This window comes from Oreochromis aureus, linkage group 12 (genome assembly GCF_013358895.1).
Source record: "Oreochromis aureus strain Israel breed Guangdong linkage group 12, ZZ_aureus, whole genome shotgun sequence".
NCBI classification, from domain to species: Eukaryota; Metazoa; Chordata; class Actinopteri; order Cichliformes; family Cichlidae; genus Oreochromis; species Oreochromis aureus.
Genome location: NC_052953.1, coordinates 20,417,732 through 20,445,000, shown reverse-complemented (window position 1 = coordinate 20,445,000; position 27,269 = coordinate 20,417,732). Strand labels below are relative to the sequence as shown.

The window sequence follows — 27,269 nt, the reverse complement described above, 5'->3', positions numbered from 1 at the left end:
GAAGCTTTAATATTTAGGTCACTGAATTACCTTTTTGAGATTGTAGTTGTTGTTCTGACTGCTTTTTTTTTTTGGCTTGCTTTTCGATTTTTCTTTTTTTGTAACACTGGAGCTTCAAGGGTCCCGCTGCCAGCTCAAGACTTTATCCACATTTCATTCCTCTCGCTTTCACCATATTTGCTTTTGCTCTGCTTTCTCTGCGTTGGTAGCTGACAAAAGGATATCGGTGCTTTGTGGGCTCAAAGTTAATTTCACGTGTTTTCCACATTATTTTTTACTTGATTATAAAATGAAACGGGCGTAAGTCGCCAACTTGAGTAAAATGTAATCTCTTGTACTTAATTGAGCTGCCAACAGCTGGAAGGTAGTGAACATATTTTAGCAATGCGTTAACAAAAACACGCCAAAATAACCCTGAAATTTTATAAGTTTGGAACTCAAATAGCGTATCGGCTTGATTGATTGATTGCATTTGGGCTCCTTGCTGTATTCTTTGCTTATTAAAGTGCCTGCCTGGAGTGAATAAGTGAGCTCCACTCATGAATATCGTTAAAGTCGCTGAAGTTTAATTTCCTGTGCTGTGTATTAATCTTTTTTAATCCCTGCATGGTTTGATTGTCTCAACACCTACCCAGAGGCACCAAAACTCATTTTGACACTTAAGATGACTAAAATAGTAGATACAGGTGTGTGTGTGTGTGTGTGTGTGTGTGTGTGTGTGAGAGAGAGAGAGAGAGAGAGAGCGAGCGTGTGCCTGCCTTACTCAAGATCTACTGACCCCTCGAGTGTCTAAGCTTATGTCCATTCTTGTGTGGACTTCATTACTGAAAGTGCAAATTAAATCATTTTTTTTTTAAATAGCTTTTTTCCACAGAGTCCAATTATAGAATAATACACTTCAGATGAAAACAAACATTAAATTCATGTTCTTTTCCTGCCAAAGAAAAGAAAAGACAGCAACTCTTACGTTAACTGATATCACAGGAAATCACAAAGCTTCTTACCTGGAAACATCATCGGACCCTCAAAGCCACGTCAGCAGCAGCTCATTAGGTACCTGATCAAAGTCTTTCATATCAGCGAAAGTCTATAACAGTTCTCGTTTTACGCTTTTAACGCCTTTTCATGTTAAGCCAAACAACACAAATTTTGCCCTTTCTTGTTCTTTGCAGTTTTACTTGTTTTGATATAAACTCTATTGTCCCTGTACAGAGATTTGTTTTGCACATCAGTACCTGGAACAGTAGTGACAGAACATGAAAAGGGAAACAGAAAACAAAAGCATTACGTGGAAGTGGCGCTAGAGAAACAGAGACACCTTTCAGCCACTCGGTGTGAACAAATACAGGTGGAAAGTGATGTCCAGTTTCCAGGAGACTTGGTGGCGTTGGTGGGACTTTGCAGGCAGGATTAATAAGAGTCCTTCTACTTAGCCATTTAGCACGTTTGTGTGCAGGTAGCACCCCCATACACTACTAGCTGTTAATGCTATCTATGTATCGCCCTTTTGTGTGACCATTATTATGACTATTTCAGCGCTTAAAGATTAACCTTCATGGTTATATTAGCTGTACTGAGGAAGTCAAATGAAATGAGTATTCTTCCCAGTGTGTTCACACTGTCATGGTTATAAATGCTGAACTACAGTAATCAAAAAATAAGAACAAGAAGAAGAAGAAATACTCATTTTATCAACCATACACTCCATAATAGAGTATATGGTAGGAGAAAAACCTCTTCATGCTGCTAACCTTGTGAAAAGGAATGAAATCACAGCACTTTATACCTAATGACATCAACACTTGTGCGAAATGTGATGCCAGAGTGAGATTCCATTTATACATCATAAAGCATTAAGTGAGACGTGGTAGTAAATTTTAAATACAGTGCAAGCTTCTTGGTTTTATAAACAGGCACTCTAGCATTTAAATGAAAGTGTGATTTTGTGTGATGCGGAAGAACTACTCTAATATAAGTTACAGCAGTGTGATTGCGTGCACTCCTTCTGTGTTTCTGGTGAGAGTGTCGGTTCTCTGCCCACTGATCATTTTCACTTATTTTTGTGAGTTTTACCTGCTCGCTACTCTGCTCATGAGACCTTGGCAGCTCCTCATCAGGGTTATCTGCAACCACTTAGCGCATGACGGACAGCAATGATCCCCCGACCTCGGCTCTCTTTTCCCCTCTCGCCCCTCCGTCAGGCAGAATGGAAGTCACGTCTCAGCAGGGCTCGAGGTTAATGTCTACTCTTTCATTTCTAAAGGTTAGGGACACCCAGCCCTATTCATTTATTTATTTATTTATTAAAAAAAAGCTCTTGTGCAATATCGTGAGCGGGAACTGTGTGGTTCAAACGTGGTTAATGAGTACAGTCATATGGAGAGCCCGAGTACTGTGCAGTTTATAGTTTGTTCCACAGCACAGGCTGTAAAGTGAGGGGTGGCATGCTCCTTGCAAAGAGTTCTTGGGGGGAAGAAGGAGAATAAAGCAAATCTGACAAGCTCTCCAACAGCGAATTTGCTCTCCTTAAAAACAATGCCGCTCTTGCCTTCCTCATGGTCACATTGATTTGTTCTGGGTGACAGTGCAGGCTGCTGTGAAATCACCCCAGCGCCATTGATCTCAAGGAGAAGAGGAGGAGAGGGAATGAAAGGCTGGCGACAGAGAGCAACATGGGAAAATCCACAGCGTGCCCTCCTCAACCTTAAACAGTAATAAAATGAAGGCCTTGGTTACTATCAGATCAGCCCCTGCTGTACTTCTTCAGCCACTGTATCGCAGTCTAGTCGGCACTTTGATTTGTTTTGGAGGCCCCTACATGCTGTTTGATTTGCTATTGTGCCTCGCCATGTTTCATATTATCAGCTGAACTCTTTATTGCCACTGTTTTCCATGCCAGAAGCAAGGCTGTTTTTATCTCATGCAGGCCTCTGATTAATCTCTGCCTCTCTGCTGGTGTACTTTAATCTTGAATGGGAGATATCTGATTCTCCTCGGCTATTGAGGAAGATCAAACTTTAATGGAACAAGGAACTGCACATCATCCTAATCTCCATCTCTCCCTGCATTTTGGTTGACTGCTCTCCCTTGGGCTTTGTAGCTTTCTGCAGAAGCAGGAAATACATCAGACAGATAAGATGTTTTCTCTTCATGCTTTGGTAATTTATTCCCTGTTGACAATGGCCACCACTTTACATCTCTGCTGTTTGATTAGCTGGTTGAAGAAGCCGCGGGTAAAAACGTGGGGAATTGATTGACGCTTACAAATGGTTGTCCTGTATGACCTAAATGTGTGAAAGTTTTCTAGAGGCTTTAATTGGGGTTTCTTCACAGTTCAGTCCATTCACAGCCAAATGTGCTAGCCCTCTCTCTATTTATTGACACGCCAGAGAAGGGGGGCATGTGTAGCCTGAGGAGAGATATGTCAGCTGCATGGATGTATCAAGGTTCAATGCTTTTGATTACGCCACAGTCATTTCAGGAATTAGCTATTGACCGCTTTCCTTTTTCTTTTTTCTTTTTTTTGTTTGGTCCGTTCTCTTCCTCCACCATATCACTGAATAACGCTGTACATTATGCTGACCAGCATCCGGACTGCGACTGGCTCGGTGCATATTGTTGCAAATGGATAACACTTAAGGGGGTGTCACACCTCCCGCAGACGGCTTACGTCTGTGACAAAAAGAGGCTATTACCCAATTCTAAGGCGGTTGCTGTAAGGTAATGAAATTTCCACTGACTGGAGAAAACAATGTTGTCTGGTCTGCACTGTAATTGCAGAAGCCACCTCGCCATTTTCCCCGAGTTCAGCGTGAATGCAACACGATTTAATAAAACTCTGGAGATTTTTATCATTTATTGCCAGGCCTGGCAGCCGCATCAGGGAGAGTGAGCCGAGGCTTGCACAGATAAAACTCATTCAATTTACTTGTTGAATTTTAACCATGCGAGGCAGAGACCATTTGCAAAAGAGCCGCCATATGACCCGTAGGAGAATGTTTTTATAGGGATAATGCAGGTCAGCTATACTGTTAATATAAAACCACCATTCCTTTAATCTAAATGGCAGAGTACCCTGGAATTTCTGTCATTTTCTCTCCCGGTATTATTTGTGTCAAGAAAGGGTTGAAAATCCTTGGGATATTAGGCCCTGGGGCCAAAGAGCTTCTGTGTGCCTGCTTCCATTCACATACAAAAACACAGGAACATTGACATGAGGACATGTATGGACACACACACACATACACACACTCCTAGCCCTGTTTTATTACCTCCTGCCTGCTGCTGGAATTGCTTTCCTCCCTCGAGTGAGCCAGGCAAAGCCGGCTTTATTGTGTTAACCTATTTGTGTGTCAAGAGCGATTGCAGCGTTCTTTATCTCTGTTTGTATTCGGACGGGGAGACGGCAGAGAGAGAGTGAGGGAGCAAGGAAGAGGGAGAGCCAGAGAGAGTGAGTGGCGGAGGAAAGAAGGGGAAGGGAAGGTGTGTGTGGAGGGGGCGAGGGGGGTACACAGGAGCCAGGCAAGCCACCGGAGTTAGATGGATGGCCGGTCACCTCGCTCTCTACTCTGGAGGATAATGACTGGTTGCTTAGCAATGACCCACCCCCACCCACTTCCAGACTTGCATCCACAGTAATCACTTTTTTCCTCTAAAAGATTTCATATATAATTATAATGGGGCTTTTCATTTATTTAGCACAGTAGGGTGGAGGGTGTGAGCTGGAATTGGGGATTTTTGCGTGGTGGTGCTTATCGACTCCCGGCTTTTGTGCAATGCAAAATTGCACTTGTGTTCATGTGTGTTTGTAGGAAAGTGTTTGTATGTGCTTTTGCTGTTGGAGTTTGGCCTGGATTACGACTAGGCCAAAGCTATATTTCCTGCCACTGTACGACCTTTGACCGACATAATGCCACACTGGTGACAGTGCCGATGCACAACTACACACACACACTTTCATGTTTTCTGATGAGCGACCACAAGCTATCAAGCGCTGCTTCATGTGAGCTCTTAGTTTTATTAACATTTTTTATTGAGTTGAACAAATTGCTTACCTTTTATGGTATAATGAATAGTCTGGCCTGCTAAGGACAAATTCAAGCTTTGGCAGTGGTGACTGGCACCTGTCCCAGCTATTTAACTCATGATTTACAGTGTGTTTATTCAGCAGGTGACAACATTTAATACAGTGGAGTGTTTCCCAACATTTCAGCTCTTTTTTTCATCTGTTCTTTTTTTCAGATCTTAGTCTGAAGCAGTTCTGTTGTAATAGATACAGTCTACTTGCACTGTTCTCTTGCAGGTCTGAATTTAGGTTACTGGATTTTTAAGTGGCAGAATAAAGGTGTAATATCTGAACATGACCCCCAATTTAAGCTGCCTTTCATCAGCAGCAGCCTCGGTGTTGGCACAAATTCCAGAGTCCTTTAAATTATGCGCCAGCTATTCTCTCTGTTTCTGTTTCTGTTTCTTTCTTTCTTTTTAATCTTCCCAGTTTTTTTCTTTCCTTTCCTCTTTCATGAGATAGTAAAAAAATTCATTTGAACATGCCTGTGAAGTTCATATTAAACTTTTACTTGTTTATGATGATAAAAAGTCACGGCTGCTTAAACAGACCTTGTGGATCAAATTAAATGCTTTGTCTTGGGCTCGCGTAGCCAGTTGGTGGTGTATTTGTTCATTTCTGGATTGACGTATTATATCTACACTTAAAAAATAAAAAAAAATAAAAAAATCTGTTTTGTTATTGGAGCTTCTTTAAAGATCGTCAGCCGCATCTGATATTTGCCCATCTGTGCTCTTTCTCCATATCCTCTTCGGTGCCATCTTTTCTTATCCGGGCTCATGCACCAATGCTAAAATTGACAGCTTCGTATGTCCTGGGAACTTCATACAGATAAACTAAACATACATCACTATCCTCCCCCTCCAATCTCAGTGGCATGCTTCTGTAGCTGCATCTATAGAACAGCTGTCCAGCTGTCACGGCAGCGCACCAGTCAGCCGCTCTCCAAGGCAACATCTGTAGAGACTGAACACACAAGGGCAGCCTGCCGTTCCCTGCTTGTCCCCGAAGACCGTGGAAGTGTGTCAGGCCTTTTGGCTACACATTACCGCTGACCACATCAACCGTATCACTGGGTTTTGATTGAATGTCATCTGCTTCTGTGCCACTTAAATGAGCTCTGCCAGGCTTCAAACTGTTGTGGGTTTTTTTTGTGTGTCAGTGACTTACAGTGATCTGCCGCTGAAGCTTCCTGTTGTCACAACAGTAGTTAAAAACAAAACACGTGACTGTGCAGCCCAAAAAAACAGAAAAACGACACTGCATTATCGTATCCATTAATAGTCATCTGCCTCTGCATGTATGTGTGTGTGTGTGAGTGCTTGTGCACACGTGTGTGTGTGTGTAAACAAAATCCCAGCGAGCAAGGTGCAATGGCCTGGAACTGACGAGAACCCACTGGGAGAGTCTCTCCTTGATGTAGACCCCCCCCATTCCCGCTTCCCCTCCTCCCTCTCTACCATCTTTCCCTCTTGGCATCAGAGCACGATGGCGAGGCGGGCGGCGGGAGGGGGGGAGGGGGTGCACAGAGCCATGTGAGTGGGGAGATGAACAGATCTGCGGTCCCCTCTGTCAGCCACAAACTAGGATCAGGGAGATCGTGTGGAACTCTCTCCTGGGATGAGCAAAGGGAAGAAGGGAGAAAACAGCTGTTAAGTGTTTTTCTCTCACTTCTTCACCAGCTCACTTGTGTTTTTCCCTACTCTGTCATCTCCTCTAAGGCTGTCATTAGCTTCTGTTACACGGTTTTTAAATAACTTTTTGAACAGTTAGGGGCATTTGATAACAGTAGAGGTTCTGTGTATCTCTGTGTGTCTATGTGTGGTTATAGATGTGCCTCATACGTTATGTGATATGACCTCCAGGTATTGTTTTTTTTTTGTTAATTTAATTTTTTTAATGGGTTTGTGGCACAGAATGTAAATAAAAGATGGAAATAGTCTCTGGGTCTGAAAAGTGAGGCCAATGCAGAGTTGCTCTAACTCTACGTTCTTTCTAATGGCCAGCAGGGGGCGACTTCTCGGATGGAAAACGAAGTCTGTTTGTATAAAAGTCTGTGGGTAAACAAACCGGCTTCTCACTTGATCTGTGACCATGGTTAGCAGTTTTCCAGCTGTTTTTTGGTGTCAGTCGCTGGTTTCAAATCTTATTTATACAACATGATGTGAATTTTCTACATTGCAGCTCCGTTAAACTTAGCCTGCTTTATCGTCAAGTTTATGCTTTATGGTGGCCAGCAGTGTTCCTGATTTTTCAGTCAGATCAACACCTTATATGTAATATCTGATTTCAAAAAAATGATATGGTCAGCAATTAGGGACTGCACAAACCAGAGGCCTTGTTCATCTTTTATATACAGTCTATGCTTATCGTCAGAGGTCGAAAATCCTTGAGACACACGGCCAATGCAAATGTACACATTTTGAAAGTGTGCTAATTGTTCCTATAGCTCTTCTGGAGTGTTTTAGGAACTATTAAGGATTTGATTTCTTTATCATCACTCTTGGTAGCTGGGGGCCTCTCAGGCATACTGTGCCTCTCCCCACAGACAGCTGTGGAGTCATACAGTCTGTGGGTGAAGTTTGATAGATCCTGTTTACTGGAGCTGAGAGAATGCCGGGGTATCTCAAATTAAGTGTCACTTAAAGCTTGTCATTTAGTCAGCTTTCCATTTTGTTCCCCCATCTCTAGTGGCAGCACTGTGCTGCCAATTGTAACAGGGATTGAGAGGAAGACATTTGGTGATTACACATTCTGTCATGATTGAGGGGTGAAGCCAGCAACTCGATGCAAAACCAAATTCCATATGGCTGCAGTGAAATCTCTGCACCCATAGTGAGTTACTCTGAAACAGCCCCCGTCCTGATGACAGCGAAATCGCCTGCTCATGACTTATCGTTTTATCATTTAAATTTACCCCATTGATGCTCGCTGCTGTGATTGACAGCTGGGCTTGAAAGCCACAGCTATCTCAATTGAGCTCCAGCAGCCAGTTGGTAACCGTGACAATGGTCTCTCCTCTTTCCCTTGTTTTCACACATTTTCTGCTGTCACAGAAACCTCACTGATTGCTTCTCTGCCAAGACAGCATCCTATTAATCTTTTAAATAAGGGCCGCAGCCCAGCAGTATTGTTTGTAGAAAACCAAGAGGACCTTGTGAGACCACACTGAAAAGGGAAAGGGGGCAACGGGGCTGAATCTGTCTCACTGTGGCAGGAAAGCCGAGCCTCCTTAAAACCTACAATATTAGAACTCTAATAGGTGCTGCGGAGATAGATGATACCGAGGTCTGAATATAGATAACGCTCTCTGGACCCACCTGATAACTCTGTGGGCTCTGTTGTCTTCTGCCTCTTTCAGCTTCGCTCTCCAGGTGCATTCTGTGCTTTCATCTACATTGTGGCACTCTGAATAAAAGCCTCTGTGTTTATGGCCATTTTCTTTTTCTATGCGCTTATTGATCCTTTTCAGCATGGTTGGAATAGTCTTTATTTTTTTCAATTCTGGGCTCAAATAGCATAACAGCAGCATATTCTGAAATGGCAAACCATTGATGTATTGTGATGTGACCTAGCGAAGGTAGAATAACAGTTCAGCCCTTTGTCCCAGTGTACTTAGCTGACAATTTGTTTGAAGGAGACACAAACATGAATGAAATTGTGGCCTTGCGACGTATTGCGACCAAGAAAACGCTCTCTCTCACCTCTGTCTTCAAATGCCTTTCTGCACTCTGATTTCATGGACTTAGGCTTTTGTGTTTAATTAGGTGTGATTTGTGAACATTTCCCGAGTGATAGGAAGTCTTTTTTTTTTCTTTTTTTTGCACTTTCTTGTCAAGTGGATGTTAATGGAGAATTGCTGCAATGCTCTTGACACCCTCTGCTTTGTAATGAGTTCCTTCCTGTGCAAAATGGCCCCATAAACCAAACCTTTCAAGGATGAGGAGCATGTGGCAGCAGTATTTTGGCTTCTCTCTCCCTCAGAAATGTTCATGGCATATAAAAGAGACTGAAATTGTGGGATCACTGTATACCTTTATTGTGTCTTTGTCTCTGCTCCGGTCATAGAAATCCAGCGAGGCAGTGCAACCTAGCTGACTAATTGACTTCCAGGTCAGAGCAACATAATAGCCAGAGTTCTGGTCAATGGAAATGGATATACTTTCCCCTGTAAAGCAAGCCACGAGTGCTTTGTTATGATCTGTGTGGTCATGCACCTGTGCATGCACGCACACATGAGCGATTCAGCATGTAGCTATTCATAGTTTTTCACCCTCTATGGTTCACACAGTTAACTTGGTACATTTGAAAAGCACACACAGAAAACATTAATAAATTCAGAGTCACTATTTATATAAGCTTTAGTCTGGAACTTTGATCTTATGTGATGCTTCTGTGAGAAAATTGAGAGCTTGAACAATAAGGAGTAGTTGAAGAGAAGTGTTTGCGTTTTAATTGTGTGCTTTCAAAACTAGAAAGATCTCTGACCCACTTTTGTAATACTTGACACAAACTTTAAAAGTATACACTTTAGTATTTTATGGAAAAAAATGTCTTAAGGGCACTGCAATCGTTTTCGCGCCTTTCTGTCTATAAAGCCTCATTGCACGAAGGTTTTTTTTTTATTTCCTTTTCTTTTTTGATCAAAAATTAGGTCCGCTTTTCTTTACGTGTGGCTTTGTTTGCACCGAGATGAACGAGTATAAGTGCGGGTCCTTGGAATGTGTGTTAAACCGTAAGTCTGTGTTTTCTTCTGAACAGGCAAATGTGTGTGCATAGAGATGTCTTTTTCTTCTTGTTTGCAGGTTAAACACAAACACTGCTGTCCCAGATTCACACGCAATCCTCCTCCACCTGAGTCTGATCCCCGGGAACTTGGCGACTTGCACGTAGCCGCGAGCCTCCTCCCCTCTGCCCGTTACCCCAAAAGATTCTCTCGGTTCCTCCAGTTTCAAAGCGCTCGCATAGCTCAACTGTGTCGAAGCACGCCCCTCCTCCCTGACCCCTCCTCCTGGAGACGGCACTCTTGACCTGCTGCCCCATTGTTTCCAGCGGGGATGGATGGGGAGCTGCCTCTGCTGCCGCGATCCTTCACTCAATAGCCGCTCCATCTGTTGACTGCGTGACTCTGGGTTACAAGCGGGGATTTTGCTCCGTCTGTGAAGGGTGTGAAAAGAGCTATCTCAGGGGGCTTCCTGAATGGAGTTTTAAAACTGCAGTCCAAGGGTGTTGTGATGCCTCTCACACCCCACCCTTCTCCCCTTCACCTCTCCACCCATCGCCAGCCCAACACAGCCAGCTGGGTGTGTGCAGGATGAGAGGCCTTCATTGTGCCTGTTCACAGGCCCCAAGGCAACAGGGTCACCTTGTCCCCAAACAAATGCTGCCCTCAGTGGGATTATTGGCACTGTTCGTCTGTGTTTCCGTGTGTGTGTGTGTGTGTGTGTGTGTGCTTGCATGTAAAGGGGGAGTAGGTATTTGAGTATAAGAATGCGTCATCAGGAAGAGGGCAAAGGCCTTGGCTACGAGCACATTTATCTAACATCTCTGCCTTTCACATCAAGACCTATTCAGTGCAACCCGTCTGCATCAGGTTTTCAAAGGACATCGCCGATAAAGAAACACTCTGGGCTGCTTTGCTGCTCTCAGTGCACTCCGTAAGCATTTAGACCAACAAAGCTGCTCATGTAATGTTCTGTTTCTCTTGTATATTCAGCTTAGAGAGACAGAATATATTTAAAAAAAAAAAAAAAAAAGGTTTGGAAACATGAAATGGTGGTAGAGTACTGCTTTGGGCTTTCGGGCATGGTCTGTTCTGCAGTTCATCCTCTTTAACGGAGGGTATTTGTGAACAAAAACGAAATGTGTGGCTGTTTTGACAGCTGGTTCACCTTCGGTAATTAATGGTGAAATTGCATTCTGCCAGACGTTTGTGCTGAGGTCTTCTGTCTTTCTGTGTGGGAGTTGTTATTTGGCATTTCCACTTAAGTGAAAGAGGAAATGCCCGGTGGGATCCTCTTCTTTCTCCTGAAGAAAATTCTCATTAACTTAAAAAAAAATCCTTCTGGGTGTTTTTTATTTTTCCCAAGTCTTTTATTACAATACAGGTCCAATCATAGTATTTGTCACATCTATGCATTCTGTAAGGTTTTGCATTTCTTTTCTGTTGACTTGGAGTTAACTGAACCAAACTGCTTCTTTTGCCCCTATCACACAGGTACAAAAAAAAAGTACTGAAGTACTCAAAAAGTTCTGAAGAGGCACAGCCAAGCATCTTCCCCCCTAGTTTCTCGTTCTTTTCCTTGTCACAGAGCCACAGATCAGCTTCATCACCTAGAGCCCTCAGGTAACACAGCATGTCCTTAACACACCTTTACTTCAGTTAAGATGATTAAAGCAGCAGAGTCCCTCTCCTCGTGGCTTCTACGCATGTGTTGCACTCCCAGACTTCCCCTCGCAGAAGACAAAGTGAGCAACAGTATCAGACTGAGAAGCACGCGGGTGGTTCGGGCATGGAGCCCCCGCAACCAGAAGAGACGGAACTAAAGGAGAGGGGGTTGTCGAGTGGAATGAGTGGAGGTGGAAAAGTGCAGTGACAGCAGAACGAATAAATTGAAAAATTCTCTCACTGTAAATTGTCTATTGCTCGTGACAAACGATCTGATAGGCGAGCGGCCCGGGTTTCCGACGCATCCGTCCCAATAGAGCTGTGAATAACTGGTCTATCTCCACACTGCTTAGCACTGGCCCCTCACTTAATAATTCATACAGTGTGAAATATTTTCCCCAGTACAGATATGCCAAAGAGCTGCCGCCAGCAGGCGGGGGCGGTGAGGAGGGTGTCCCTGTGGTGCTAATTTGGGGACTGGTGACGTGCATAGATTTCTAAGGGGGCTCTAGTTTGGAGGCGATGCCTCAGACACATTTGCTCTCCTGTATGCTCTGTCTGCTATTGGAAGGAGCCGAGCTAGAGATGTAGAGAGTGAGAGAGTGCAGATGACATTTAACTTGTGGCTGATCTGCCTGCGACGAGGAACAGAGAGGGGAAATGCATTTCCATTTACGCTGACTGAACACAGTTATCAGTGACTGTGGGGACAAAGGGAGGTTGTAAACCTGCTAAGTAGTTTTTGCTGTTTGCCCTGGTGAGTGTTGTGGTCACATCAGTGGCAGCAGGTGTCTGTGGACACCTGGTTCATGTCTCCAGTTTCCTTCAGGTGACTCCTCCTGCCTCAGGCTGCTTCAGGAGCTCAGCAGCCAAAAGTATCTCTCGTGGTCCCTGACCTTATTGTGCCCTTCCCTCAGAGGTCGAAGCATCGCATTCACAGCGACAGTGAAACCAAAGCTGTAAAAGCCTCGCTCACATGCACGCTGAGATGTGTGTGCAGATGTGTGCTTGCATGCGATAGTGTCATATTGCCACGTGTGTCACTTTTTGTGCAACAGTGTTTTGTGGTTTCGTCTAACTCGTTCTGCAGCTTAGGCCTGTACAAACTGGGTTTTTATGGTCCGCATTCAGGCCCTGATACCAATTATGCAAACTATTAAAAATTTAAGGAGGACAGTCTTTTATAATTTAATCCTAAAGTAATAGATTCTATTAAAAATGCATGAGAGGAGCTTTATAGATGGAGCTAGAATTAGTGTCTATCAAAGACTCCAGTCAAGGATGCAGGGGGAATGGGCAGCAGGAGTGGCGGTATTGCCTCATTATTCAAATAGGATATGATTACCATAGAGCAGGAGTCCCTCAGAGCTGAAGCAGAGCTCTCTGGCTACTGTGATCACTAACAGGAGGAGTCCAGCTCCTCGATGGAGGTCTCTGCTTTTCTGGCTAAATGGAAGCAGTTTTAGATTTCCTGTTATAACTTTCACAATTGAAATTTGAGCTCGTTAACTCGAGTGTACTGCCACCGAAATACTTTTCATCTTATTGGGTGTCTTCACCGTGTTGATTCACTTCAGATTGTTTCTTGTCTGTACTGAAAGCATACAAAAGGTATTCAAGCATAAAAACAAGAAAGCTACAGGGTTGTAGCTCATCTTCACTAGAGACAATGAAATCTTATGCAATGCAGTTCAGCAGCTCCACCCTTAAGTCTACTTTTACACTTTTTTGATGTAGCCCAACACCTGAGCTAGACTACATTTTAAAGTGTTCCTAATATGTTTTCAGCCCGGTTAATGTGAGGGGTGCAACATAATAGAGTCTCCAGTCACATTTATGGCAGAGCTGTTGCATTAGATTTCACAGGTGTACCTAATAAAGTTTCTGCTGAGTGTAATAAAGCTTTTATTGTTGCTCATTCTCCTTTGTTTACCCTGCAGAGCCTCCTAAACAGCAAACTAAAGAATTCCAGAATTATCAGTTTGCTTCTTGTTTTTGTTTTTTTGTTAAGTTTTTAAAAGAAGGAAGCCACATTTGCAGCGTTGAATTTTTCAGGGCTAAATTTCCCCTTGTTTTATAATGCGCCTCATACTACCCCGGCAGTGCAGCGAGCGCAATCGTTTTCCTGCATCATCAGGTTTATGGAGTACAGATAGCGGTTGAATTTCACTCTGTTGTCATTGTGATTTGCTTCGATAATTACAGCCGGAGAACTGCAGCGGTTCGGATACGGTAACAGCCTCCCGAAAAAGCTCAGTGGTTATTAATGTTCTCCAAGACGTGGATTGAAAAAGCCAATAAAAATTGGAATCCTCATGAAGCTTATATGGATTTTAAGTTCTGCCTCAGAGGTAAATTCCTCGCCTTTCTGATGTAATGGTTGCCTGTTTATGGAATAAATCCAACTGGCTTAATCGATCATCTCCGTGGAAAGGTCAAGTGGAGAAGCTGTGGTGTTTGAAGTGCTTATATCCCATGGAGGAGTGCCAGAAATGTGACACCTCCTTATGAGTGGGTGGTGGCGTGCAGATTAGTGACGGACAGGGTGGCCCAGGGGGATGATTTAGGGAGATTCAGCTCTAAATACTCTGTGTATATCAGAGAGAGAAACTATAAGCTGCCTTTCCCACAATCCCCATTTTCAACAGAAAAGCATATTAGTAGATTAAAGGAGAAATTTTGAAAAAGACTAGACTGAGAGAGAGAGACAGAGAGAGAGAGAAGAGGAAACAAGGTGGTCACAGCTGGTGCTGAAAGGTGAACAAAAGTTTGGTTTTAACCTCCTGTCCACGCTTTTTGTTTAATGCTGCTTGAAGTTACCAGTTGGTTTCATCCCTCCACAGTCTAATCTAATCTGGAGTGGGTGGCTGTGGGCAGCATCTGTGCTCCAAGTTGAAATAGGGCTTTCTCACTGCCTAATCCTCTATCCAGGGATCACTCAGTAGGGTGAAGACAATTACCAGCCTGCTTTCTCATGCTAATGGAATCTCTAACTAGATCTTACGGAAAGACGGGAAAAAAATAGACGGAGGAAGAAGAGAAGCGGGGACAATGGTGCAGAAAGATGACCTAACTAAAATGGGTTTTTAGATTACCATTTAATTATTGATAGAGACCCAGTTGTAAGGCCTAAGGTCAGGATTTGGAAAGCATTTTCCAAGAAAGGAGACAGATTGGGACTCGATTCCGGTTTGTGTTAGGTCACAAAGTTGCTGAGACGGTACTGATGTCAGCGACATATCCGCAGCTCTGTGCCATAGTCTGGCTTTCACCCTTTTTATCACATGCCTCCAGCAAGGTGTCTGGAGTGGTTTTAAATTGCATTAATATGCAGGAATTTATAGATTGCCTCCCTTGGCATTTCTGCAGGGAGGGGAAGAGAGTATTACAGTCTCCATCTGCACTAATTACTGGGTCTTGGCAGTGTTACCTGTCTCTTGTGAAGGACAAACCACGGCACCAAGCAGTAACACAGAGAGCAGAAGGAGCTCATCTGCTGGGGAGTCTTCAAGAAGAGGGATGTCTCTGGGGCCTTTTTACTCTGATATGTTTGATGTGTTGGGAGCCTTGACTACCATAAAAAAAAATCTCTGCCAGCAACATCAATAAACTAAATGACTTCGTCTAACTTCCTTCATCCAGAGCTGAGAGAGAAGAGCTAACAGGCTTTACACCTGATTGGAGCGATAGCTGCATGCTTGTGCAAACTGTTGTAGTTAAATATATCGCCTGTTAATCCTAGTGAAAACTTAAATGGGCTCTCTCCAGCGTGTCAGAAGAAGTCATGGCAGCTCAGGGAAAAATCTTAACAGATGTACAACAGTCGTGTTCTCGTTGAAGTGCAGTTCTAAAACCTGAAACAGAATGCAAGTGTTTGGTCTGCTAAATAAAATCACAGAGGCAGCGAAAGAAGTCAGAAGAAGTCAGCCTGCGTGCGTGCTGCTAACTCTGCCATCGGCTCATAGCACAGTACTTATTAGGCTGCTCTTGTTGAGCAAAGAGTCTAAATTTTTAAATCATTACAATCTGCTCACTCTGCCCATTTCTTTAGCGGTGACACCAGCATCTTGCCTGTGAAAACAGCACAGGGATCAGTGCTTGGCACCTCAGGTTGCTCACTTACTCCCAGGTTGCCAACTTTCTGCATCAAACCTGCTTGCAGTGCTTCCTCAGCTTCCTGTGAGTTTCTCAGGTTTCTGTATTTGTTTGTCAGCCTGTCAGAAAGACTTCTTGGATCGCTGCTGCATGAACATCTTGCTGATGTTTGTGCCATCTGTGCCTTTAGCCAGCAGGTGATTACCAACCGCAGACTCACCTCCCACTCTGTCCAATTGGATTCCCTTTGCTGGCATGGTCGGGGCCAGCTTCAAGAGGGAAAAAGATGACAACAGCTGGATGGCACACATTATGGAGTGAAAGAGAGACTGCTGAGTCTCAGCGATATAAACTGCAATAAGGAGAAAATATGTGGCGAAAACTGCCTGTTTCCTTTTCCCAACTAGCTGTGAGCACTCGTGTCATCCTCTCTTTTAAAGTCTTTAATATCCAGCAGAGCAAAAATGGCTTTGTCACACTTGAGATATATCAAATGAGATCAGTGTCAACATTTCAACGGTGCACTATTTGATTGCCTTGTGGGCTTCAAAACACGCTAATGTTATGCATGACTTAGTATTGGATCTGTGACACCCTCCAGTGAAAGACAGCGGAGTTGTCCTTTGGACCATGGGAATTGGGGTCACCTTAGGCCCTGCAGAGAGAGTGATATTTGGAGTCAGAGAAGAAATCACACTGTTTGAATTTAATTATATTCCATTGATTTATTGAACACCCATTAATAAGCATACATTCTGAGGCAGGGCCGTTTTGCATGAAGGTTCTCTCCCTCTCCGTCTTCCCTCTCGCCTGCTCACTCCATTTCATCATAAATTGACATAAGCCTTTCTTTGAAGTTCAGGAGCCAAGCTGAGGAATGACAGCACAACAAACAATGAACAAAATGCAGAAAAGACAATGAACATTTGAATATTCAAGTGAGCCACTATAGGATGGTTAGAAGGAGGGGAAAAAAGAGCCCTTGTTTTATTGTTGTTGTGTTAAGCCATGAATGGACCTGTCTGGGACAATAAAGGATTGTGTCACATTGGGATAAGAAATTTTGCAACAACAACAATGCTTCACAAACCGTGTGTAATAAGGTTTACGGAGGAAAACAGAAATCCCAGCATTAAAACCAAAAAGCACAAATCATTTTTTTTCACATATTGCCAAAGTTAGCGGGGAGGGAGCTGGTTTATATTTGGACATGCTTCCTGGGTTTTGCATGGAGAAGCATTCTGTTTGTTTGTTTTGGATTGATATGCAGTTTGAATGTGTGATTAAACTTTAGTTAATTAAAGATCATCCATTTCAGTTGCCCAGTGTTTTTCAGGATAAACTTTACAGCCGGCCTCTACATTGTTCGATAATCATTTAGCTGGGTCTGTGTGTGAAAGTGGTATGAAACAACAACTGATCCTTTTGCTTTGTAAAACAATATAACAAAAAACAACAAAGGCTGAGACAATAAGAGGGGAACAGGATGTGTTTCCACTGTGGTTTGTCTGACAATCTTAAGCCGCACTCTCATTGCTCAAAGTCCCCCACTGGCTTGAGCAGGAGCGCAGGGACTCTGTCATTTTGGAAGAGTACATTGGTTGAAATGAACAGAGGAGGGCAGGTTCCCGAATGGCTGTTAGTGCAAAGGACACTTTTCTAAAGGCTGAAATGGTATTCTGTTTCTACTGTTGCTTACACAATATAAACAAACCCTTCCATCATCATAAACTCTTACTGTTTGATCAGCAGTCATCAGTCATTAAACTCAAATTATGCCCCAAAAATTTCCATGTAAATTTGATCAAATCTGTTCAAATGAAATGTATTTGATTGGTATATATTCACATTTCCCTAATGATTTATTATTTGAATACATTAACCTTTGATTTGATATTTTCCAGTTACATTGTATTCAGAAATATTGCTTCATATTTTTTGAGGGTGAAGAAACTGTCTCAGCTCTCAGGCCCGTTGAAAACAAAACCGTTTCGCAAGTTGGCAGACTCTGTCAAGAACAATGTCCTTAACCTCTTGGTGCTCAAGGCCCCTTCACTGTCACATGTGATGTGAAGGTCATACTCATCGTGCTTGGCTTGCTGTAACAGCTCCGCAGTGATCACTTATTCTGTAGGTGTAAAAAGAGCAGTAATGTTAAGCCTTACATGACTAATGCTTTGGTAAGTCCCACCGAAAGCTGCGCAGGTAATACCTCGGAGAACTGGAGACTGATTGCTTCCTAGTACTGCGGCGCACTATACATTGTTTTCCTCACTAGCCCGGATGGCCGTGCTTTACAATGTTTCAGATATGTGGGGACATTTTTTATTTCGAAACCTTACAAGGCAGCGGAGCATGTTATGAACTCCGTGTGCAGGAACAGCTGCAGGTGCAAAGAGTGAGCCGAACTATGCGAGCTGGTCTGCTCGCGGCAACAACAAAAAAAAATTAAATATAAGAATTAAATTCTTGATTAGAGAAGAATTCCCACTAGAAATAAGTCTAATTATCTGCCAGTACAGATACTTTAGCGAGGTTTCTTGAAACAAGAAAAATATGTAGGCTTCAGAAAAGTGAGAAAAGTCAATACAAAGCACTGGCATGCATTTCAAGCACTCTATTAAGTCAAATAAATGTAAGACGAATGTCAGTTCTTTTATCGATGGTTTCTTTCTTTTATGAGAGTGAAAATCTCTTGAAACCGGAGATATTCTCTGTGAGGTGTAAGTGGAAAACAACACATCATAGCAGGTGATCAGGGATCGAACCGCCAACCCTACAGTTAGTGAATAAATCTCTCTACAAGAGTTTAATATACCGTGTTGCAATCAATACAATGGTCCTGTCTTTAACGTGACAAGTGTGGAGTGCATTATAGCAAAGAACAAAAGTTGTGAGGGGGATCAATACCATCCAACACTGTAACATGAATTATTCTAAGAATTATGGTAAGAAGTCCATCTATAAAATGTCACCAGCGCAAATGGTACCTTCATTTGAGCATTTGGTGTGTTGTCGATTATATTGTTTTAAATCTCATCTTTGAGTTGATGTATGTTTAAAGGCTAGTGGATCCTCTTATCCAGAAATGTTAAATATTTATGTTTTAAGATAAAACAACCTTGATGATTTTGTTAAAAATAGAAAATAATAACTATACTGGGTAAGGTTTTTGAGGGAGCGTGTTGCCTTTTGCAAATTAATGTGCTGATGTTGACACAACACCAGTATTTGGAATACTAATGTGACTTACCAAATCAAGTGTGATTATTAAGCAATTACTATGAGGGAGGCACAAAACAAGTTCTCGCAGCTAAAAACAGTCTGAAAAGACAAATGAAGCTTGATGTGCATGCAAAATGACTAAACGGGATTTGCCAAATAAGTCAGAAAAATAGACACATTCTTAAAAAGTCTTAATAATCTTTTACAGCCTGCTGTGTAATATTCTCAGACAAGATCAGAAGAATTTACAGCTTGATTATAAGATTGCAAGGCTTGGTTAGATCTCATACTTGGGCTCCAATCTTCCACAAAATAACTGACATTAAACCCAGCAAATGGGTAAACATTAACAACCTCTAGGCAGGTATCTGTCAGTGAACCTTCCTAGAATAGGAGCGCAAACTGGTGGAAACACTGCCTGACAAGTCAACTCGAACCACCTTCAGATTTTACTCTCGTATTGCAGTTCAGGTGGAGAAATGAGAGTATCTGTAATATGTCCACTCATAACTGGTTTAGATGCTCCTTAGTCTGTGTGTGCATACGTTTAATATCTTCTGAACTTCAGTCTCTTTTCCTCTTTTTTAAACACTGCAGTTTAGTTGCCACATAACAGCTCAATGCTTCGTGAGGCTGTTATTTAGCACTAATGAAACGTAGCTCAGCACAAAGATGCAGTAGTTGGCTGTGAAGTCAATTAGTCCTCATTGCTATTATAGGCTTGACATTAGTCTAGGCATGCGTGTTTTGATTAGAGATGACAGACGACTCGCTGCTATTGGACTGCCAGACATTCCTCACCCTTCATCCCATGGGCGACGCTATTGAAGCTGACTGGAATATGGAAAGCTAACAGCTGAGTGTTTTTGCCAAGTTGCCCTTCATCTGCAGGGAAACCTCTTATAAATATGACTGCTCGGCATACAAGGCCGTATAAGCCCCAATAACTGTGACATGCTGCATTATATATATAAGGCTCTGCTGCCAATATGTTATTCCAACACTGTATATCATGGCAATAATGCCCAAACTGTTGGCTTTTACACACAATGGCCTTTTGTTGTGCAGGTTATTTATCGTGCTGGTGTGAGGTTGTACAGAGCTGGTGGGTGAGTGCATCCAGGGGCTTGTATTGTTAGGGAATCAGTGGCTGTTGTTTGTGGAGCTGGGAGGGTTTGTTAACAATGCCTTTTTCATGTCCCAGAGTGCGTGCCTGTCGGCAAACGTCCCCTCAGAATTTTTGTTTGTGTGTGGTTTTGTTGTTGGTTTGTCTATGTGGATCAGGGTCGGCGAACATAACCCTCTCATTGTGTGCCACATCCAAATAGACCCTTTTTTTTTTTTTTTTGTCGGATACATGTGAGCATTAGTGTGTGGGTGTTTGAATATACAGTATGAGTGCAAATAATTTAATGCTGGTGTGTGGAAAGTGCCGAGCCGAAAGGGGTTTACTGCCAGTCCTCCCTAATGGAGCCTTTCACTCTCTCTCCATTCATGTGACGGTATGGTGACGGAGAAGGGGGGCGCCAGGGATTAACGGGGTAGAGGCAGTGCCTTGTTAAAGAAAAAGAAAGGGTTTGAGTGTGTCGATTGGATTAACTTGTTTGGGCTTATTAAGAGGGGAGACACAGCAGCTTGTTAAAAGCACTGCATGGGGCGTCCCATAGTGAGACGGCAGGGTCACCATTCAATTAGGCTGAAGCCACGCCCCCCGCTTATTGTGGAGGCTGTCTGCCAGGCTCCCGAACCACTGCTGGGAGGGGAAATTTTCACTGGTGACGCTTAAGACGATCAACTGTAGAAGCTTGATGAGAAGTTTTCTGTAAACTGGTAACAACAAAAACAACAGCAAGATTAACTAGAGCTGGAAAATAGTTTATTTTTCCCGCTAATACTGGCAAAACCTGAAAGCAGCTTCTCGCAGATAGTGGCGCTGATGTTGTATCATACTACAAACCCTTATTTTGCAACACACTGGATACAAGAAAATTTACAAATAAGATCCATCCAAGAATATAAATTTACTGTGTCAGTATTTATTAGTAAAACAATGACAATAATAATAATAACCCAGTGGGAATAAAATAATAAAATGAGAACAAAAAATGCTGATAAATAAGCTTCTGTATGTGGCTATCACTTACGACTTCACCTGTTTCTTCAGGGAAGGGAGAAAGCAGTTTCACTCTACACAGGTGAAGTGAAATAATAGAAGCAGAGTTGACAACAAGAAGTTATGTTGCTGTAAGTGCAATAAAAGCTTCCCAGCAAGTGTTACACTGAACGTAAGTGAGTGAGAGCGAGTGCGCTGCAGCTGAAGCGTAGTGTAGTAAACACTGGACAAAATAGAACTCGAGTGATTGATTGGAGCCATTATGGCCGTAACCAGTGCAGCTTTTTGTCAGAATCGGGCTGATATCCAATCAATATATTGTTAATTATTCCAATCAATTGTTCCAAGAAAGCGGTTACAGTTATAGGAGCTACGGACTAGTTTAGGTTTTGGATATGGCAGTCAAACCTGTTCATCACCCCAACAGCCAAATGTTATCTTTCAGTCTTGATACATGTGCCCTGTATTAATACAGAATGTTGCTGCTGGAGATGCAGACTGGCTTATATGAGTGTAAATCCTGTGATACTGATAAACTTTTCTTATGGCAGTATAAGCCAGGGTTTACAAATGATAAATGCTGTTTAAACACAAACAGCTGCAAAGGTGCGGTTCCCATTTAATGCAGTGTAAAACTATAAAAACGTATTTTAAACCAGCACCCATCTGATTACACACTAAGACAGCAGTTTAGGTTGGACATGCATTTAATTTGGATAGTTTTTGCCGCTTGAGATATATTTTTAGAGCCATAAGTACCCGGTCCTGAGGCTACTTTAACTTTAATGTATTTATATTTATAACCAGATCAGCATTTTAGCACCAGCAAAGAAATAACCTTTGTCCATAAATAAACTCCTGAAAAACTGTACACTGCATGCCACCTGCACATATAGCCAGCATGATAAGCACATTGCTGACCTTGATTTCTGATGGTACAGAAATCAAGGTCAGCAACACCTGAAGTAACGTGTTAAAATAACCGCTGGTAGTCACGACTGATGAAAAGCGTAATGTGACAGCGTCGTGATGAATCAGACGAGGACTCAAATCAAACTGCACATGTTGTCTCCAACATCGTTTCTCTACTTCAGACAAAAACACAGTCTGAGACTTTTTAAATTAAAACAAAATCTCTGTTTTCAGGGCCCTAAAGAAAAAAGGTAAAGTTGTTTGGATGTTAGGCAAAACATTTTAAGATGAAAACCTGTTAGTACGGACATGTCCTGGGTATCAGCTGCCTCACGCTCTCTTTCACCTGGAACATGTATACCTCAAAAAACACACACACACACACCGTTCATTCATCCATGACCACCCTGTTACACCCCGCACTTGGCAGGATGCTTATCTGAGCAGACAGCTTTGGGCGCAGGGAGCCATCTCCTCTGATCTCCTCTGCAGTTTAAGAACCTTTTAACTAAGAAATAGCCCTCTGCCAAGCCCACCGCCTCTTGATTCCGGCTTATTCCCTCATCTCATGGGACTGATCTTCCGCCCCCATTGCAAACCCTGCAGCAGCGTTAGCAGAACGAGAAAGAGCCGATAGACATCCTGGCTTTTGAGATAGCCCTGCACTGGTGTAATAGGAGACCTGTGAGTGGATTTGATGAGTGAGTGAAGTGCAGGTGTTGTTTTTTTTTTTTTCGGGCAGTGAGTGTGTGTGCTCGCACACATTCTTCAGCAGCTCCACGGGGTTTGACCTCCGCAAGACAGGTTGTTTTTTTTGGGGCAGCTGGACGATGGATCACAGGGTTTTAGTTTGGAGATTATTTCCTGCCACTGATAGACATCTGCTAAGTAGTACAATAACCTAATGGGAGGAGATGAGGGGAAAAGGGGGACATGACAAACAAGCTGAAGACTTGCACCTTCTGCTTCTCTCTTAACGGCAATAATAGGGGAAAATTGGTTCTTGAAATTGAATTGAAAAAAAGAGGGTCTCTTTCAGCAAGTATAATGCCTCCGAATACATTTGGTGAGCAGCAAATGGAGAAAAATGGAGGGTAGTTAGACGATTGTCTTTTATTTCAGAGAGGGGAAAACGGCGGTGGTATCCCCCGTTAAGACTAGCTTTTAGTCTCAATCTACACCATGTGTCCCTTTCCACTCTCTCAACCACTATCTTTGAACAAATGGACTGTGAGGATGGGCTTGTTGTGAAATTAGTATCCTCACAGCGAGGACACAGAGAAAGGATTATGTGAATAGCCAGTAATGAGCTCAAAGTGCCAGTGTGTTTAGGCCAGGCCTGCCTGTGTGTGAGAGGAAATGGCACTGCAAGCGACCTTTTTTTGCTCAAGCACCTGGCGAGACAGAGAGTGGCCCCTCTCTTCACTGCAAATGTGTGTGAGAGAGGAAGAGGGAGAGGAGTCTGCGGAGTCTAAAGATGCAGTTTACTCATATTTATTAGAGAGATGCAGTTTTAGTGAACACCCTTTTCACGCCGACAGGCTAAAAGAGTTGTTTTGTGCTGCTTCTAAAAGGCTTTAAAAATACATGTGACTGCGAGTGTTAAGTGCATTATACAAGCCTCGGGGTCTGAGGTCAAATGTAATTTCTTTAAAACTGTTTTATTTTTTTATTTTTTTTAAAGGCTTTTTATGGGTGAAAGACTGCATTCTGGGCGGGGAGGATGCATTTAACACCTGTTTCTGATCATTACCTATTCAAACCAGGGAAGTCATTCAGTGTTAATTACAGGCAGCTAGATGTGTTTGCGTATCGTAGTTCCTTTCTGTATTTTCCACCCTCACACTTCTAATCAAATTTTGCTTGAATCATTCGAAAAGCTAAATGGCTGTAGAACATTTGGATGCACTTCTTAAATCTCCTTTTTTGAGAGGTAAAATCTATGTGGGAGATTTCACAAGTTTATACAAATACACCTGTAAATAAAAATCTAAAGTTAATTACTGCCAAACTCAGATGAAGGATTTAGTCTGTAATTTTCCTCTTTTTCACCGAAGCCGTGCCGGGGATTTTCTGTTTTAAGGCCAGATGATGTAGCACTGAAAAAGTAGGCAGTAAATTTGTATTTATGCATTTGGAAGTTATTGTCGCAGATATTCAATAAAAGTTACCAAATTTACTGTGTAATTTTGTGTAAGTCATAACTTAGCCTGCTTTAGATGATGGTTTTTCACTTTGGTCAAATATTACAGGAACATTTGGTCATTTACAAAGCTTGATTTGATTGGATTCGTCAACGGCTGGTTTAATGTTTTGACGATTTTCACTGGTGGTCTGTGTTTTGCTTTATTCTTTAAACGAGTGAGACAGGAGCCGGCGCTTTGCTGCCATTAATTTATCTTGTAATCATTGTAATTGCATTCTTTCATATTAAAATGATAATCTATAAAACTAAGTAATGGACTGATGGCAGGTGGCTAAATGTTCATTTAGTGATTCACTGAGAAAATAAATAACAGGGGACAAGCCTGTGACAGGCGCATGAGAAATCATTTTTCAATAATCTGCCACGCATCATGGCGGGAGACGCTGGCGCTGACAGCATAGATGAAATATTTGCCTCTGTTCTTTGTTTTAATATGGGAGGAGACCAGCCCAGATGGAAACAATAGTGTTTCATATTGATGCATTTTGGACAAGACATTCAAACACAGGCTGAGCTAAGATTAAGGCCACAATCCTTTTTATAGACACAGCCATTATCCATTGTAGGTGAGACTGGGCTGCAAAAGTGTTCAATACAGCGAGAGCGTGTGGTTCCAGGAAATGAACGGTATCCGCTGAGTAAACAATAGTGGAGTGAATCTCGATCCTTATCATATAAAAACACTTCTGGAACCTCAGCGGTTTGCTTTAGCTGTTTTCATCTGGCCCATAAAACCAGTAGAAGTAATCAGTCATCATTGTGCTATGTGACACTCATAAGTTTCTGATGAATGATAACCTGTGTCTACATAATATATGTAAAACTGTGTCCTGTGCTTTCCACTAGGACTAGGATGGGCTTTTTGAGAAGAAACTAGCAGCAACTGCTTCCCTGTTCCTGAGTGAAGGTGGCTGTGGGGGAAAAATGGAAGTGTAGAGCTGGAGATTTATGGCCTAGAGGGAGATTGATTAGTGCCGTCACTAGCCCTGATGTACGGTTGGCAGTCTCCCCCTCCCAGCCCATCGCATTTGCTCACACACACACATGCAACCATACGGTTCAACACACGGCTACACATACATGCAGACACCACTCAGTCCCCCCCAGGCCTTTCCTGACAGTCCCCCAGAGCTGTTGCATGTTAAGTTGTTGCAGGCAGACTGCTGTTTTCTCAGCATTCCCATTTTTTATTTTTTTTTTAAGCTGTCCATAGATAACGCCATCAATCACCACGTACACACTGGCCTGGAAAGAATGTGTCTCAGTGTGCCAGAGTATTGCTACTTTGTGTGTGAGCCCGTGTGTTTGTTTTGACGATGGTTTCATGGACAGGAGATGCGGTTGAATGGCTTTGTGGATGTGCTGTTTGAAGCTGCAGAGTGACTGGCCTGGACTGTGCTCTGAACCCGTGTCAACTGCGGTGCCCCGATGCAGGTGTGTGTTTATCATTCAACACACAGCTGAGGGGCAGGCAGCCGTAGGCATGCTTTACCAATTAAATCGTGGGTGAGAAACCTAGCCCATCTAGCCCAGAGCCAGTTCCCGCAGCCTTACGAGACACGGCCATGGAGCTGTGACCTCAAATCATCCCGCTTAATTCACTGCAATGTTCCTCTTTTTCTCTTTCTCTTGCTCCTTTCCTACTCTAGGTTGGCCGCAGAACTCCCCCGGCTGTTGTACTGTGCCCACCTCGCCATGCTGGCCTGTTTGCAGAGGAGGCAAAACCCTCAACCCCAGCACCCAGTGTGTGCCAGCAAGACCCTGGAGCCACCACAAGCCCTTGGACGGAAATGTAAGTTAACAAAGAGAGGGTGCGATGGAGGTCAGGAGTTCTTGCCTGAAGCAGTGGAATGAGAACGGCGTTTGTGTTTGATCTTCATGCTGAAGGACAGAAACTTGTTGTTAACCCTAACTGAGAAGTTACGAAAAATAGACTTTTCAGTTTCTGTTGTTGGCACTATTTTCTCTCAATACTCTGAGGAATTCTAAACAGTTTCATTCACTTTGCACTTAGACCTTGGAATGCTATGTTGTTTGGCTACTCATTGTGAGGGAGGCTGTTTAGCAGTGCTGATTGTGCAGTCGTGGCAACAGGGCCCGAACAGACAGTGTTTAACGTGCCTCAGTGGCCCTGGGTGACCCTGAGGGTCTGTAAACATTTACAGTGTCTGGCCCTGGTTGTGCCGGCCGCATGTAAAGTGTGACAGCTGCTCTGTTTGCTCCCGAGCACCACCCTCTGTCCACCCACAAAATGGTGTAAAGGGACAGAGATGAGCCAGGGCTGAAAACCGCTAAGAGTGCTGGCGAAACTAGCTCTAACCAGTTTGGGATTAGAGAGAGCTGCAGCGGTCAGGCCTCTGGAAGGTGAACTTCTCGTTAACTTTGCTGAAGCTTTGGATAAGCCTTTTTTGTCTGACAAGTGGAGGAAAGGTCTTTCCTGCTTATTTAACACTCCTAGACTCTTTATTGGCCTTTGTTTACATGGCAGGGCTACGAGCTACCTCAAGCTGATTAAAAGGGCTGGCGGATGGAGAGCAGGGGAGTACTAACCTTGCAGTTTTTACCCAAGCTTACAAAGGCTTAGTGGAAATAGAAGGATCTGGGCTTCTTCATCAGAGGAGCATTGTATCAAGCCTTTAACTAGCCCTGTGAAAGGCTTGAAACTCTTGATTGGCGAAGAAATGAAGCACTGCCCAAATTCTTTTTCAGCTCCTCACTGTCCAATTAGCTACTCTTCAGCTCAACATCACTTTCCAAATTCCTCGTGCAGAGCAGAGAAGAATCATAACCAAAAAGGTGACTGTATAATATATGTACTCTGGGCTTTTTTTGTTTTGTTTTTTCTAGTCTGTGTGGATATGGAGGTGTATAGGTGTGCGTGAAACAGGGAGGAACAGAGAGATAAACAAAGCCTTGGGTGCATTTGGAAGGGTTAGCTCTTTAGATTAGTGAACCAACCACAAATCGCTAATGAGGTTTTAGAGAGAGAGGCACAGTGAAAGGGGGAGGGGGAAGGAGAAATTGTGAAAATAAAATTAGTGAAGGTAAAGATGAAGAGGAAGGGAGAGAAAGGGAAGGAGTCTTCAGCAGGCTTCTTAATCGATTCCCTACTTCCAATTTTGCAGGATTAGCCCACTTCCTCTCAAGGTCCTTTATTGAAGAGCAGCCAGTGGGAGTCAGGACTCAAATCAATAGAGAAAAAGAACAGTCTCCAGCTTTCCCTTTGCCCTCCCTCTTGCTGACCCTCTCTGTCTAACTCTCCCTG

At 43.0% G+C, this 27,269-nt stretch overlaps 1 protein-coding gene across 2 annotated transcripts in view; it reads left to right on the top strand.

The window, feature by feature from the left end:
- Positions 1–27,269, top strand: part of fam222a (family with sequence similarity 222 member A) — a 50,346-nt gene that overhangs the window by 6,395 nt on the left and 16,682 nt on the right. For both annotated transcript variants that reach the window (XM_039620430.1, XM_031755443.2), the window contains exon 2: positions 25,654–25,796. In XM_039620430.1, the coding sequence (XP_039476364.1) occupies positions 25,654–25,796 (143 nt within the window). The remainder of the gene's footprint in view (positions 1–25,653; positions 25,797–27,269) is intronic.